The 17,352-nt window shown below is 41.1% G+C and overlaps 2 protein-coding genes across 3 annotated transcripts in view; one reads left to right on the top strand and one right to left on the bottom strand.

Annotated features, from left to right (window-relative positions):
• Nucleotides 1–3,264: 3,264 nt before the first annotated feature.
• LOC125231042 (lysozyme 1-like) lies at nt 3,265–6,229 on the top strand. Its single transcript, XM_048136385.1, has 4 exons — nt 3,265–3,677; nt 4,331–4,507; nt 4,925–4,998; nt 5,441–6,229. The coding sequence occupies exons 1-4, from the start codon at nt 3,605–3,607 to the stop codon at nt 5,579–5,581; spliced, it is 465 nt and encodes a 154-aa protein (XP_047992342.1). The 5' UTR covers nt 3,265–3,604; the 3' UTR covers nt 5,582–6,229.
• A 3,605-nt stretch (nt 6,230–9,834) lies between these two features.
• LOC125231489 (low density lipoprotein receptor adapter protein 1-like) overlaps nt 9,835–17,352 on the bottom strand; it is a 71,932-nt gene continuing 64,414 nt past the window's right edge. The window contains exons 2-7 of one of the 2 annotated variants that reach the window (XM_048136978.1): nt 15,401–15,502; nt 15,167–15,244; nt 13,563–13,668; nt 11,930–12,089; nt 11,092–11,154; nt 9,835–10,578 (exon numbers count right to left, since the gene is read on the bottom strand). In XM_048136978.1, the coding sequence (XP_047992935.1) occupies nt 10,495–10,578; nt 11,092–11,154; nt 11,930–12,089; nt 13,563–13,668; nt 15,167–15,244; nt 15,401–15,502 (593 nt within the window). In that variant the 3' untranslated portion in view covers nt 9,835–10,494. Of the gene's footprint in view, nt 10,579–11,091; nt 11,155–11,929; nt 12,090–13,562; nt 13,669–15,166; nt 15,245–15,322; nt 15,503–17,352 lie in introns of both variants that reach the window. The other variant, XM_048136977.1, reaches the window with a different exon arrangement.

Raw genomic sequence — 17,352 nt, 5'->3', positions numbered from 1 at the left:
ACTAAATACCTTTGAAATTCGGAACACTTATGAACATCGTTAACCTCTACAAATTGAATGTTTTTTTAACCGCCGCCCTTAAATCTCAAGGAAGGTGGTTTTAAATTCGAATGTATGTATGTTTTTTTTTATGTTTGTTCCACGATATCTCCGCCGTTACTGGACTGATTTTGAAAAAAATGTTTTGATCGAATGTATATGCATACAAATTGGTCCCATTTTTATCAGAACCCAGTTCTGATGATGGGATCCTGGAGAAATCGAGGGAACTCCTCAAATCTGAAAGGCATATATGGTGATTTTTGTGTTTTTAAAGGAACACCATGCATTTACGTCCAGAACAGTGATATTTGGTGCAGTAGAACTGCTGATGATGGTCAGAACGGAACTCCTCAAATCTGAACGGTGACTGCTGATGAAGATCAGAAATCAGAATGGAACTCCTTAAATCTAACGGCCCAGCCACGACATTGGTCTAAGCGCGACAGCGGTGAGCGGCAGGCATACGTGCGAATGAAAAGTCCCATCGCTGTGTCTCGCTCTAATGTATGGCCGCCGCTCACCGCTGCCGCGCTTAGACCAATGTCGTGGCTGAGCCGTAAACGTCATGTTTATACTGACTTTGGTATTTTTATAAGAACAGCTTGCGTTTACGTTCAGAACAATGACATTTGGTGCAGTGGAACTTCTGATGATGATCAGAACGGAACTCCTCAAATCTGAACGGCACACTTATAGTGACTTTCGTATTTTTATAGGAACAGCAAGCATTTAAGTTCAGAACAGTCACATTTATTTGTTAGGAGATTTGTTTTCTTTGTTATGCTTAATAATATTGAGTTTTCAAATTTTGTCAAGCTCGATTTCTTATTCGGATAGCGTATTCATGAGGATTTGAGGAAACTCTTCAAACCTTAACGGTATACGTATATTCATTTGTGTTTCCATCAAATAATCAAAGATTTACATTAAAAGCAGTTTTAAAAAATACCTACACATTTCTACATAATCCAACATTCGCAAGTACCTTTCACCAGAACCCCAAAAGCGGCCGTATTTTTTTCTTATCTTTTTTTTAATTTATTAATATTAATTACAGAAAATATCCAAAATGAAAAGGGGGCAAACTGTAAATGTCAAAAGAGGTCAAGTAAGGGTATTGTTAGAAAGAGCGTTTTTTATTATTTTTTGGTTGTGAAAAAAAATGGTTTTTGAAGGAAAATATAAAAAGAAATAGTTCCAATGACTTTTCGCAACATGGCGCGTAGTCATATATTTTGGTCATGCTTTAACTGCTACTAGCATAAAAAAATCTTACTTCATAAATTATTGTTTGTAAGAAATAATAAAGCATTGTTCAAAGATGCGGATGTCTATTAATTATTGCAAAGTCTGGCATTACATGAATAAAACATAGTCTCGATTCGCAGAACATTGTCAACAAGGCTCGCGAAATCACGTGCGCCTCTAACTAATAGCGTACAGTCAGCCAAAAAAGTGGTTTACCACTTTTAGACCTTATGTGTAAGGCGTCATCCATATATTACGTCACAGTGTAAGGGGGTGGGGGGTCATACTAAATGTGACAATCCCTGTTAAAGGGATACAAAAAAGCGTGACATAGGAGGGGGGAGGGGTCCAAAAACCTGAAATTTGGTGTGACGTAATATGTGGATGATCCCTAACATAGAGTCGAAAAGTGGTAAACCACTTTTTTGGCTGACCGTACCTACCAGATACCAAAGCCTCTACTATGTTTTTGATGTCTAAGTATACTGTACCCTCGTAACGCCCACCATACAAAAATTTTGCTAGAGAATTGATTCTAGTAACATTTTAAATAGAGTTGAGTTTCATTTGTTTCAAAAATTTTAGAGACAAAAGAAATGCTACTCTATTTATTCACATGAAAGTTAAAATTTCATTAAACCAAAATGTACATCTCATTGCACATTGGGCGGCAAGAGGATACACTGCAGTTCATATTGGGCGTGAAGCGGGGCGGGGTGTGGCACGCGCTGTGCGGCGTGCTGGCGTGCATGTCAAACAATTGAAGCTCGTACGAGTGCCCGTCCGGCCCGTCCCGTCCCGTCCAGTGCCCGTCGACTGCATGGGGTGGGGTGGACGCACGCTCGCCCGCTCCGCTGCACGCCCCGCCGATCGCTCCGCTCCAAACATCCGCTCAGGCCGTACACTTAGAATACGTAACTTCATCATCATCCTCCTTGCGTTATCCATGCGCGGATCCAGGGTCATGACCCCCCCCCTGGAGCCTAAGTTGGCCATACAAATAGACCACGTGACCTTTCTCCATACAATGAAAATCATTTTCCATGACGTTTACTCTATCGCGTAACGTATTCTAACACGTCAATAACTCACCGTAAAGTCTCAGTCTCATTATGTTAGACGACCTCATGTTAAGAGAAAACTGGTTATTTTTATTAAATAAGTACGAGGAAACGGAAGAGAGATCAAATTTATTCAAAGTCGTGCATCCGCCATTTACCTAATATGACGCACTAATAGCAAATAGGTTTGCCGCCATTTTTTTATAAACTAAAGTTTTTGTCGGATTAACAATCTTGTCAGATTTTAGGTTCATTTTTTATTTAACTTATTTTATTACGTAACTTTACAAACCAAATGATAACAGTGTGTATTTACATTATCCGACCCGATATCGGATGTAGGACCGATATCCCATACATTACGGGCGCCGTCTTGGATTTTTTCCATTGAAATCCTTCCGACATCCGATATCGGATCGGATAGTGTGAATTCGGACTAAGAGTGGATACCACATATTTGCTTATGTATTAGGAGGAGATATAAATAGGTATCACCTAACATAAATAGGCAAGTTATTTGACATAAGGGGGTTAGCTATCCACAAGTATAGGTATGTCTATCTACATAATTATCAGGATTCGTCATAATTAATGTTCTAGGTCTAGGTCAACTTTTATGTATGTAAACACTTTATTGTACATAATTAAGACAAGTTAGGACATCGAAATACAGTATAGTTATGGTGTACAAAGGCGAACTTATCCCTATAAGGGATCTCTTCCAGACCTTCCAGTCAACCTTTGAGCGAATTGAGAGGAAAAACTAATTAAAATATGACTTTTATATTTGTGAACTTTATTTACATTTTCAGTAATCAGAGTAGTTAGATAGGTACTAATAATTTATTATTATACTTAATTTTTTAAACTAATTTGACGATAAATAATTTTCGATCCCTACGTTCCGTATGTTGTCCCGTACCTAATTAAGTATTCATATGAACGTTCTCATAATAGCCAAACATAAACTTAAACATCTTAATAGGTCGTGTTCTATCTGTCAATAATTTATGTAACACACAAGCACGAGAAAACCCGCAGTTGTTGTCTAGTGTTCACGAGACAGTGACGTTAGGAGGCCATCCAAAGAACTTTTTACCTACGCTTTTTATGCCAATATGCCAATCAACAAACGCACATATGTAATGTAGTTTTTTGGCTAAAGGAAGCCAGTAAAGCGTCTTGTTGGTCTAAAATGGTCGAATAGTGGAATCTCTTCTAGAAAATTAATTTAAATCTTAGGTATATCTGACATGATGGAGTTGTCTTTTAGGATATTGTGTTATTTTTATTTAGTGGTTTTTATGTTAAGTTCAAACGCTCTGGGTAAGTGGCATTTTGATATTGTTTATATTTTCCCTCCGCATCCGGTTCATGATCACGAGATAATTTATGTTTATGAATGTCTAAATAATGTCCCTATTCTTATCTACCGACACAACTTGGACCTTTGACTTGGGAATGTACTTGTGTATTTATTTACCTAATCTTATCATACGTACTTGACATTATTAAGGAATCCATTTTCTGCATACGAGTAAGTTAAAACAGTTCAAAGTGCATTGTAAACTTTTTGAAAGTATTTTCAGGCTCTATCCTTAATTTAAGTAGGTACCTAATTAAATACTTAGTGCTTTTTACAAAACTAACACTCAACCATTTTCAATCTGTGGTTTTCCTAATACGTTCGACTGAAAAAGGGAAAGCATTTATAAGTATGGGTAGAGATAATGGTCACTGTGTGCTGAAATAGACTCAAATAAAAATACATCATGATTTTAGACTGTGCTTCTTAGCAGCCATAGCAGGTAGCTTCAAAAAATAATTAATTACATGATAAAGGGGCACTCATACCTGACCCAAAACCATCAGGATCCCAGTAGATTACCGGCCGAGGCAACACCATAGCATATTTGAAACTGCAGAAGACTAAAGTTCCTGCACAACTTACACACCTAATTGTTACACTCTGATTTCAGGAGTATACATCTCCAACCTGAACGAGGCTTGCTACCGCTGCCTCTGTCATGTGGCTGGATGCAACACTTCCCACGCCTGTTCCGGGGGCTATTGTGGGCCCTTTTACATATCGAGGGTGTACTGGGTGGATGCTGGCAAGCCAACGCTGCCGGATGACGATCCAATAAGGGAGGAAGGTATTGTAAATAAAATAAATATATTTGATTTTATGAAACTAAAGAAGTCGCCTCCAAGGGGTTCACTGACTATCAATTTACCGGACGGTAAGGGTTTGTCCGAAAATCATGCAGGCCATTAGCGTCCGGCAAAATCAGTGGACCAAGTACATGAAGATAAATGACCCCGCTGTACATAACATCCGTGTTTTTTGGGGGTTTCTTGCTTAGGTTCTGCGAAAGGGCAAAAAAGGGCGCGCAACAGTTGGCCGTCTCCTGTGAACTGGTAATACTTACCCCAAAAGTTTAAAACTATTATAATTATATTTAATTCCGGAAAGATATAATCTAAGTAAAGTCCGGTAACCTTAGTCCAACCTCATTATGAATATTTAGAGTACGTAGAAATGAATGATGTCATGTTCTCGTTTTTTGCAGCATTCGAGGATTGCGCGCGGGACTACCACTGCTCTTTAAAAATAATTGAAGGTTACATGGCGAAGTTTGGAAAGGTAAGCACAATCTTATTTTACTTCTTGTTTTTGTTTGATTTGCCTTTTTTCTAAGTATTGTTTGTGTTCCAAATGTTGTTTGCTAAAATTTTCTGTGAAATATTTAGTACTTGATTTTTTGCGAACTATTATTATATGATCTCTAGCAAGGGAGAGTTCTCAGACGTCATAAAAAATAGAAGTAGAACTTTATTAAAGGCTAAAAATTTATAGACTATAGACCAAAGTTAACGCAATAATATAGACGAGTATCATGTCCAAATAATGATTTTTCAAAAGCACACAGCGTATATGAACCTGCTTTTTTTGAAGGATGACAAGATTGCAATGTTCTCTTTCAAATCAATATGTGTAAGAAAACGAGACGATACTACGGTGTCGCCGCTTTCCAATTTTTACTTTTTTATTGCCAGGGTGTAAACTGGTATAATTTTCTTTTCAGGATTGCAATGGTGACGGCGTGACGAACTGCTTCGACTACATGATGATAAACCACCACGGCGGAGGCGCCTGCCACTTCCCTCTGGACTCCGACCCTCTCGGCCGCCGCAGGCTCGCGTTGTTCAATCAATGCCGATTGTAATATCTAACCCTGCTTCGACTGACTATGCGATGGCAACAAACCTTCAAAGAGATGGTATACTAGGACTGGAGGCGCCAGCGCTCTAGTCTAGGCACATACCCACTACCCACTCGGCCGCTGCAGGCTCGCTTTGTTCAACCGTGCCAAGTGTAACATCCAGCGCCGGCCCGAGCACTTAATCAGGGTAGGGCGAAATGAAGTTCCGGCGCCTTTGAAAACCTTTTTTTTACCAAACCTAAAATAAGGCTACTATCCCATATCTTTTGGCGCCCCTCTTATGGTTTGGCGCTCAGAACGGCCGCTCTACTCGCTCTGCCCTAGATCCGGCCCTGGTAACAATATGTGACATGATGTAACTTTTGATACCTACACTACTGTTTATAAATTTATGTGATATTCTCAGTAAATCACATCACATTATCGCTAATGTCGCTTACTATTAAGGACGAATAATGCTAGTATCTTTATACAAATTACTTGTTGAAGCGTTCTCATGCTTTCCGCGGGAACAGCACATGTGTAAATTGGTTTTTCTACTTGTCGACTGTAATCTGTCAATTAGGGCACCACAGACTAAATTATAAGTGCTAACTTTTCAGTGTTGGATACTCTATGGCAGTTCCGACTCAATTATAATAAGCTCATTATAGTTGACTTTAGTTAACTGTAATAATTTCAAAAATAGAACTTCATACAATTTCTATACTAATTTGCGATACCTGGCAAATTTTCCTGCATCTGAAACACATTTTTTTTATCTGTCGCGTTATCGGCCAATCAGAGACGGTTATTACAAACAATTGGTTGCTAGGTAATTCGATGTTGATACAACGGTGAACGACTCTATTAACATTAATTTTAACTTGCATGAATGATGATATTTCCGTCCATTGATGATGAAGATGATGATTCGTAGAAAAAGTATTGTATACAATAGTGATATAATTAAGCTTTTCACTCTCGTACCGTACTATTAGGCCACTCAGCAAGCTTCGTGGCCTAAACATGGTACTCGACTGAAAAGCTTTGTATTATATCACGATTGTATAAAATACTATTGAAGTAAGTAGACAAAATGACGAGTATGTTTAAATTAACTTTATTCTAATATACTTTTCTTACATCAGTCGAAATATTTATAAGCCTTATAAATAATAGTAATAAATTGTACCAATTTATTGTTGTTTTTTCTCTTAGTTATTTACCTATATCTACACTTAATAATATCTTAATTACCGTATGTTATTCGATGTAGCATATTAATGGTTGAAAATATGAGGAATGTTTTTGGAATGTAGTTGATAGGTCAATAATAAGTATTGTTATTGCAAACATATTGTTTACATTGTATGTATTATGAGACCCTACACGTTAACGTTTATCACTTGCCATTTATACTAAAGTACCTTTAACATTATATGTAATTTATTTATGAGTGTTATAATAACAGCAACACATTTAACCGGTCATCGGTAAATCTTGTCGCGTTTGTTTGAATTGTCAGTTAAAGGCTATCACACACCAGCGATAGCGTCCTTAGCAGACATCGGTGTCACATCGCCGTTTAGTTAGCGCCAACGTGCCGTTACCGTCAGAGCTTGCAATTCGAAATTTCGATTTTTTTGAATATACACTGGTCAAAAAGAGAAATAAAAAAACAAAGTGTGATGTAAAGCTGCATTTTTGGTATGTTATTTGGGGTCCTTGGGGTAATGTAGGACTATATTTTGCAAGCAAAAAAATGGTGTGCTAACTTCGTAATTTAAAAAAAAAAGTAAAAAAATCAGACTTTTTTTGGTATTTGCCGTTTTATTAAAAAACTATGCATTTTTGGTCAAAAGTTGCTGTGTAATGTTGAAAGCGCATTAAATTCCAAACAGTTTGACATCTTTTGTATCAATGTCCGTCAAATATTTTTTGAGATATGAAGCGTCAAAAAAAAACATTTTTCCCCTTTCTATGAAAATATTCATTTTGCTAATATTTTGAGACAGATATCAGCAAAACAACTCAGGCTAGTACATACATTGTAAAATAAAAATGTAGGAAATTTCACTAGCTTTCATTTAAGACCAAAAGTGTGCCAGTTATTTAAAAAAATAGGATTATATCGTAAGTCTAGTATAACTGGATCAGAAATAATCGGTGGATGGTAATGGCCAAATGGGATAGTTTACATATATTTACAGGAGGTGTAGCGGAGAATGAATTATGATTATTTGGGGGCTGTTCAAGTATTACTCAGACACATATTTGCGTATATCAAATCAACATTTATTTAGTTAGTTAAGTTTACGGTCAAAAAGACCTCAGGATCGACGCTTGGCGGAAAAAAATATTTACGAGTAGAAAACCCTCATTAATTGAATCAGATTGTTCCGAAATTGTTCTTGTACGGACTGGTTTTTAAAGCATATCACTGAGGGTCAATAACATCGATGCAATCTCACGAGCGTTGTCGTTTGTCGTGGACGTGCCCGAATCATAGTATTCTCCGTTTAACGAAATATCAGTACATAGACTACATAGTATGTGTTGTATTGCACGCGCAGGTCTCTCACCGCCGCGCAGGTGTAGTCGGACCATAACTCGACAGTATACACTGAGGAACAGCTGTCTTTTTGCTCTGTCACTAGTTTTGCATTGTCACTACATGTGGCGAATTTTCTAGCCAAGAGGTTTGCCCTTACTGAGGTGGCTCGCCTCTGCCTTTCTATGTCCTCCTGGTCTTTTAAACTGGACAAGATGTGACTCCGCAATTGAACTCCATCAAGCAAAAGAAGTGGTACATGTGTGGGCATATGTGCTGCCTCCATGAGCATAAAAATTCAGACTTGTCCGGATTGTATCTCATGTTATGCTGGCTGGCGTATCTCTCGCATTCTGCAAGTATCTTACGCATAGCTCCCACAGATGGTGCTAGTAGGACCATATATTATCGTCTGCATATGCGATGTGATTTATCATTTGCCCATTGATGGAGCAGCCAACCTCGATACTGGTCAAAGCCTGCGACAGCCCATCCATGTACACGCTGAAGGGAGCCGGAGACATGCTGCCTCCTTGTCTCACGCCACAGTTTAGCCCGCTGGCTGTGGACAGAGTTGACTTCCATCTTACTACGTTCTTCTGCTGGGAATACCACTTCTCCAGTATCTTAATAATTGGCGTGGGCGCTTTCCGTTCCCGTAGTTTATTCCACAGCAATTGGTGGTCAAATACAACTCAAGTGGACTTTCTATCACTACAGGAGTTGTGCCATCAAGATGCAGAACCAGGACCCTCAAAAAGGAAAAGTAAAATGTAACTAATTCTATTTTATTTTTCTAATTTAGGCCACTAGGTGAGTGTTTTATTGTTGTATATTATTGTGTCGACTTTTTGTTTATGTTATACTAACAGGTAGTTTTTAAAATATCCAATAATGTATAAGTACTAACCATTATGGGCCCTTTGTTGTCTGATATAATAAATAAATTAAATTAAATTAATTTACTAAACTTCAAAATTTTACTGTATTTTATTTCTTCATTAGTAATAGTCAAATCGATGCAAAGTTAGCTTAGACAATTTTATCAGATAAACGGATATCAAAGAAAGTAAGATCGAATAGATAACACTTTCAACCTAAAACTTTTAGCGTAAACTAATACCTTAACCAATCTACCAGACTCTTGGCTTCTCCATTTATAGATTTTTTTTTTGTTTACCAAAGTAACTATTCTTCTTACTGACTTTTATTTGCACTAAAACTAAAGCAAAATAAATTTATACAATGTTGTATTGCAATATATATCATATCATGAAGTATTTTGCAGATATTTGTCCAAAAATATTGGCAAAACGCTACATTTTATAAATGCGTCAAAAATTAACCTTTTTTGACGCTTCATATCTCGAAAACTATTTGACGGACATTGATAAAAAAGATGTCAAACTGTTTGAAATTTAATGCGCTTTCAACATTATAAAGCAACTTTTGACAAAAAACGCATAGTTTTTTAATAAAAAAATAAAAACCAAAAAAAGTCCGATTTTTGTACTTTTTTTTTTAAATTACGAAGTTAGCACACTTTTTTTTTGCTTGCAAAACATAGTCTTACATTCCGCCAAGGACTCCAAATAACATACCAAAAATCCAGCTTTACATCACACTTTGTTTTTTTAGCCGATTTTCATGTAAGATTTGACCGGTGTAATAAGTATTTAACTTGTTTTGGTATTCCAAAATTCGGCAACCCAATTTTATTCTCGATTATTCAACCTGAGAGGATAAGGTTATATTAGTTATTTAGCTGAGCTATTACTACATAGACGCCGACTTTCGGGAAATGCTAGTGAGTGGTGTCACCACAGTGGGAAGTAGGTACAATATTTACAGTTTTTAAAACTCGTACAAATCTTTTGCTCACATAATAATCATTTGAGACTCTTACAACAGTTGTATTTTATCTCCTTCTGAAAAGTATGCCGACCACGTGTCTATCGTGTTTTCATGTCACTCTGTCTTGAGTATTCAGCCTAGCGAATATGTCCTAATCCTAAGGGTCGATTTACACAGTGCGCAACACTTATGCAATTTTATAGACGGTCAAGCAAACGTTGGCACTAAAAAGCCGCGAAATTCAAATTTTCTAAACCTTCGCTTCCACAATTTCAATATTTTTTGGCTCGTCGGTGATTCCACCAACGTTTAGAAAGGCACACGCTTTATATAAGCCGGGTGAGCCCTTCATTTTTCATAAATATTTGCCGCGCGCCTTTTTTAGTGACAACTTGACAAGACGAGATTTGCTTGACCGACTTTAGTTACGGACTGTTGAGGGTACCTCTTAGTCAGAGGACCATTCAAAAGCTGCAATGTAATTAAAAGTTGTCAGTGTCACACCGTGTAAATGAGCCCTAATTCTCATTTACGCGAATGTGACTAACGGAGCCTGCGCCTGCCACTGCTCGTCTTCCAACTCTTCCTCGTCGGATTCTGAGTGAAACCGCTCCTGGAACAACAAGTTATCATCATATAGTCATTTCATATTAAATTACAACCCGTTTCTGCTCTCGGCATATACGACCTCTATTATCTTCAAATGTTACTTAAAACGTCAAACTTCAACGTGACTTAAGCTAGGAACATACTACGCGGACGTCCGTCGTAAATCGACCGCGACCGCGACCGATCAGTGTGCACGGAACAAAACATCCAGCGAGCCAGATTTCGATCGGACGTCCATGCGCTCAAGGCCACGTCCACGTCCGTCGACCGATAGTTTGCACGGTTATGTGTAATTTCAATTTTCATTGTCCAGATTCCCGTCCGCGGTCGATTTACGACGGACGTCCGCGTAGTATGTTCCTAGCTTTACAACGCAACTTTTCTTAGAAACACATCCAACGGACAAAATAGTTACGGCTATAATGTTGCCCGTGTGCGCCTACACTGATTTGGGAATACAAGGGTAAATGTATGTAATTATGTATTTTAGTCCTTAATCAAGTAAAACTATAATTACCCAAGGTGATGAGCGTTTGTCGCTGCGCTGTAGGGAGCTGCCTTGGTGGTTATTTTGCCAAGCCTGCAGACAGAAAAATAATCACTCAGTTAAGAAGAATAAAGTTTTGTGACCAAGATCATGCACAACTCAAAATCAAATTGGTTAGGGATGGATACTCTACCTCAATGCTTTTGCTAGATGAGGTAGTGTGGCAATATATTCGGGTACCTATATTATTCCTTCTGACCGATGACGGAGACATTTTTGCCATCAACGACGCTTACCAGCGCCGCGCGACCGAATAGTTCGACTTGTACTCACTTTGCCAGGGGGGTTATCATGATGTAGGTTGACTGGAAGGGACAGTGCTATAGCAGTTTCATGTCTCCGTCCCTCTCTTCCAGCCTTTCAGGATGTCATGGTAACATTTCGGGTCCCTTCTCCCAACATTACCTGACGCGTCGTTGAGCCAAAGTGCTGCGAGAGCCCTCTCGTGCCATCTCCGCAGACACGTGAAAACATGTGCGACGTTCTCACAGCCCTCCACCCACCACATCAAGAATCGAGCATTAACCGCGTTAGCTGAACAGTTCGAGATATCACCTACTTCTTTCTCACTTTTACTCCCACGTTCAACCCAACATTACCTGGTAGGCGTCGTTGAAGGCGTATGCCGATGAGTGCCAAAGCAAGTGCAAGCGTCCTCCTCGGGCACGTCAATACGTGTGTGACGAGCTAGCAGCCGTGCCCCTCTACCACATCAAGACGCGAGCATTAGCTGCGTCGGCTGAGCTGTATGAGATTATCACCTACTTCTTTCTCCCTTTAACTCTCAGGTAAATTCTCTCAACATTACCTGATAGGCGTCATTGAAGGCGTGCGCCAGAGCCAGCGCTAGTGCACGTGCGTGCCGACTCCTCGGGCACGTGAATACGTGCGCGACGTGCTCGCAGCCACGGCCCTCCACCACAGCAAAAACGCGAGCGTTGGCTGCGTCTGCTGAGCAGTACGAGATCCTGGAAAAATGGAGAATATTATATTATATTAAGAGAAATTAGTACGAATTGCCTAACGAACGCGAGCACAAATTGACATTGTAGTATGGACCAACTATCTGGACTATCTAGTTATAACTGGGGACCATAAGATGTATATAATGGATCTGAAGGTACGGCTGGACTGTGTGGTTTTAATCTGTAAGAGCGGATTCGCACTACGTCAGATTCGAATCCGTCATAGCAGTAGAACTATTTGTATGGTAGTTTACGCACTAGATACGAAGAATGACGGAAAGAAATCGAATGACGTAGATCGAATGTAGTGCGTAAGTTTCTGTTTACGGAAATATTCACAATTTTAGCTTTAACACGTGGATATATAGGTACTGTAGCGAAATTGATAATGTGTCTCACGCGTAATCTCACTCATTTCTTTTGATAGCCGATCGTTAACCTCACAAAAATTATTCAACCTTTTCGCACATGTCAATCAACTCGACTGTTTTTCCTTGGATAATAATAACCAGTGGAGTTGAAGTGAACGGGGGCATCCGAGATATCACCGGGTGTCTCTGGATGCGCTCGGTAATTAAGATTGTATTAAATCAAACACAGACAGTAATGAACTGCGTCATTATCGCTGCTTGTACTTATCGTGTATTATTATTACGTTATTATGTGGATGGGCTATTTATTTACAAGTCTAATATGCTTATCGAACGCGCCGCTAGATCGCTTGAATCTATATAAATCTGACCTTTTGATTAGACATGGCGTCATGGCGTGGTGGTTTGGGAACATAGTTATATGTACTTACATAATCATAGAACTAGTACTTAGTAATTTTGATTGACGTTTTTTATAGCAGTAGAAATGGACCTAAATATGTATTAATACCAGCGGATTGATGCCAAGAACTCGCAGCCTTATACCTATTTTTTTAACCCCCGACGCAAAAACGACGGGGTGTTATAAGTTTGACATGTCTGTCTGTGTGTGTGTCTGTCTGTCTGTTTGTCTGTCTGTCTGTCTGTGGCATCGTAGCTCCCGAACGGATGAAACGATTTCGATTTAGTTTTTTTGTTTGAAAGCTGAGTTAGTCGGGAGTGTTCTTAGACATGTTTTATGAAAATCGGTCTACTATGTCGCGGCCGGGAGTTTTTTCAAAATTTTAATTTTGTGGTTATGTTATTAGAGTAGGTAACCGACAACTTTTTGCATTGATCCCGCGCCTACCGACTAGGCATGACTTTACAACAAAGTACCTACGACAACTAAACCAGTACCTACTAATCTGACTTCCCCTTGCTGGATAGGCGTTTTGTAAGGTTTATTTCCATAAAATCTAAGAGCTCTTATGTAGGATTGCCACTATTGCCGGACAGGAGGCGATGCCGCACCGGAGAGCTCCTGCGTCGCCCCGCGCCGTGCCGTGTCGTCGCCGTGCTAACGTGAGCAACCTTTAGAAGAAGTTCTTAGTGAGATAGGTACCTGTAGATGGATATGCTGAGCACATTGTCGTGGGTGTCGGCATCTGTGACCACGATGCCCTTGGCGCTGATGTCCAGGCTCACTCGCTGCAACTTCTTGTTTAAAGCTGGAACAAAATACGAACTTATTAGTCTTGGAAAATCTCTACATAGGTCAAGTATAGGCTACATGACAAGAGCAAATAATAAGACAGATTGTAGTCCGGACGATGCTACTTTTGTTAAGCTAATAACACATTAGTTCGGACGTCCGCGGACGCGATCTAGATAATGAATATACACTGAACCGTGCAAACTACCCGACGTAGGTCGTGGACGTAGCCTTGAGCGCACGGACGTGGCGCGCTGGATGTTTTGAGTGTGCACACTTGACAGACGAATCCGCGGTCGCGCGACCGCGGACGTCCGTGTAATGTCTCAAGCGCAGGTCAAGCGCTTTACACTAACATCAGCCAGATGCGCTAAGTACAAACTCATTCTACAACCTTAAGTCCTAGTTCTCAACGTAATGGAACTTACTCATAGCGGAGTGTAAGGCGGAGCGGACAGCGATGGCGGTAGCGGGCGCGGAGGCGGCGCGCTCCACAGGCACCATACCAGCGTACCGCACGTCCACCGAAGCTTTCTTGCTGGTTGACTCCCTTGAGACTCTTATAGTTGAATAATGTGACTTACGCTTGGCGGAGTGCAAGGCGGAGCAGACAGCGATGGCGGTAGCGGGCGCGGAGGCGGCGCGCTCCACAGGCACCATGCCAGCGTACCGCACGTCCACCGAAGCTTCCTTGCCGGTCGACTCCCTTGAGACTCTTACAGTTGAATAATGTGACTTACACTTGACCGAGTGTAAGGCGGAGCGGACAGCGATGGCGGTAGCGGGCGCGGAGGCGGCGCGCTCCACGGGCACCGTGCCAGCGTACCGCACGTCCACCGAAGCTTCCTTGCCGGTTGACTCCCTTGAGACTCTTACAGTTGAATAATGTGACTTACTCTTGGCGGAGTGTAAGGCGGAGCGGACAGCGATGGCGGGCGCGGAAGCGGCGCGCTCCACGAGCACCATGCCAGCGTACCGCACGTCCACCGAGGCTTCCTTGCCGGTCGACTCCCTTGAGACTCTTACAGTTGAATAATGTGACTTACTCTTGGCGGAGTGTAAGGCGGAGCGGACAGCGATGGCGGTAGCGGGCGCGGAGGCGGCGCGCTCCACGGGCACCGTGCCAGCGTACCGCACGTCCACCGAAGCTTTCTTGCTGGTTGACTCCCTTGAGACTCTTACAGTTGAATAATGTGACTTACTCTTGGCGGAGTGTAAGGCGGAGCGGACAGCGATGGCGGTAGCGGGCGCGGAGGCGGCGCGCTTCACGGGCACCGTGCCAGCGTACCGCACGTCCACCGAAGCTTCCTTGCCGGTCGACTCCCTTGAGACTCTTATAGTTGAATAATGTGACTTACTCTTGGCGGAGTGTAAGGCGGAGCGGACAGCGATGGCGGTAGCGGGCGCGGAGGCGGCGCGCTTCACGGGCACCGTGCCAGCGTACCGCACGTCCACCGAAGTTTCCTTGCCGGTCGACTCCCTTGAGACTCTTACAGTTGAATAATGTGACTTACTCTTGGCGGAGTGTAAGGCGGAGCGGACAGCGATGGCGGTAGCGGGCGCGGAGGCGGCGCGCTCAACGGGCACCATACCAGCGTATCGCACGTCCACCGAAGCTTCCTTGCCGGTCGACTCCCTTGAGACTCTTACAGTTGAATAATGTGACTTACTCTTGGCGGAGTGTAAGGCGGAGCGGACAGCGATGGCGGTAGCGGGCGCGGAGGCGGCGCGCTCCACAGGCACCATACCAGCGTATCGCACGTCCACCGAAGCTTCCTTGCCGGTCGACTCCCGAGCCTCGCGCCACCAACTCTCGCCCTCGCATTCTGCTAGCGCCCATTCTTCTAGTTCTGAAAACAAAATTACAATTTTGAAAAAAACCCCGACCGCGACATAGTAGACCGATTTTCATGAAACTTGGTTAAGAACACTCCCGACTAACTCAGCTTTCAGACAAAAAAAACGGAATCTAAATCGGTTCATCCGTTCGGGAGCTACGATGCCACAGACAGACAGACACGTAAAACTTATAACACCCCGTCGTTTTTGCGTCGGGGTTTAAATATCAAATGAGATATATTAGGGGGCAATTCGAATTGTCTTGTTAACCCCTCATATGCGGCCTGTCAATTTTGAAAGTGAACTTGACATTTAAAACATTAGATTAAAATTATCACGCACGGATCCGTGTAAATCACATTGCTTAAATAGATATGTAGGTAGGTAGACTTTAAAGAAGTTTATTCTAAGAATTGTATCAAGTATTTTAACTCAAATACCTGTTCGAGCTAAATTATGATTACCGAGTTAATATCAAGTCAAATTCCATAACATAATTCCATGCTCCGCGAGACGGAATTTAATCAAGTAGTATTAATACTTAGGCTTGCCAAATTGCCCTTATTTTTGCTCTAGCCTAGCTGGTATTTCGCAATAACCTATGTCTAGGTTTAGAATTCTCGGTCCAAGTTTAGCTGCTTAGGTTGATGTGTCGTGTCTCGTGTCTAAACATGGCGAACCGGCCTGGGCGTGGTAGGCCTAGAAAACTTTAATAAGACAGATCTTTCTCCGATCGCTTACGGGACATTATAATTTATAACCTTAGGGCACGCAGACGCTTACTTTAATATAATTAATATCGTACATGGAAAACAACAACCTCAAATGACATTCGAAAAATAATTCAACCGTTTATTATATTCACGCGACATTGGTACCTAGAGGGGGCGTAAGCTTTCAGCCTTCGGATTTTAGTTTTTCTTAACGTGCCAAATTACAACGTGAGTCTGTAAAACAAGTCAGTAGGTGGGCGTTTTCCAAATTAAATCCCGAAAATCGAATTTCACCTGATCTGGACGTGTTTCGGCTCATTCTACTCAGAATCACGAGCTGATTCGATCTCGACGATAAAAAAATGTGTCCCAAATTTTCCATACAAAATTCGAGTTTCCAATACGTCACGCTCGTAGTAAGTTCATACTAAAATCGTGACGCAAAAGGAAAAAAATATTAGGACACATTTTTTTATCGTCGGGATCGAATCAGCTCGTGATTCCGAGTAGAATGAGCCCAGACACGTCCAGATCTGGTGAAATTCGATTTTCGGGATTTAATTTGGAAAACGCCCGCGTACCGTAATTTGAGGTAAGAAGGGTTCGAGGGGGGAGTTGGGTATTCTTTTTACGATTATGTACCTACGATTCTACCCAAACACCGAAGATCCGTTTGAAATCTCACGCTGTAGATTTATTGCATACCTGACAGTACCTAAAGTTAGAAATGTGGTTCTTATTTTAACTACTGACAGACAACTTCGTTTGGCGCAGCTACCCAAAAGATGACGTTTTCCCGCAGGACCGTGCGTCCCACCGGGTAAAATGTCTTAATTCAAAACCGATCTGATTTTCCAGCTGTATCAAGCTGAATTTTGTGTACCTAATACTTTCTTACAAATAAATAAGTACTTAAATCACTTAAAGAAAGTATCAGAGCAAAATAACCGACAATCAGATTACGATTAACGTTTAAATACTGTATAATAAATCTTTACCGTTTAATTTCACGACGATAACCAATCTGCCATTTTGCAAATTACGTACATCAAACGTACTATAATTAAGTTAATATCTAGTTAATAATCGGTAAATGACCTAGTTGAATAAATCACGGCTCTCTTCCTCGCTATGTACATTTCCCTTTC

The sequence above is a fragment of the Leguminivora glycinivorella genome, chromosome 11 (assembly GCF_023078275.1).
Source record: "Leguminivora glycinivorella isolate SPB_JAAS2020 chromosome 11, LegGlyc_1.1, whole genome shotgun sequence".
NCBI lineage: Eukaryota > Metazoa > Arthropoda > Insecta > Lepidoptera > Tortricidae > Leguminivora > Leguminivora glycinivorella.
This window is presented reverse-complemented; position numbering and strand designations above follow the sequence as displayed.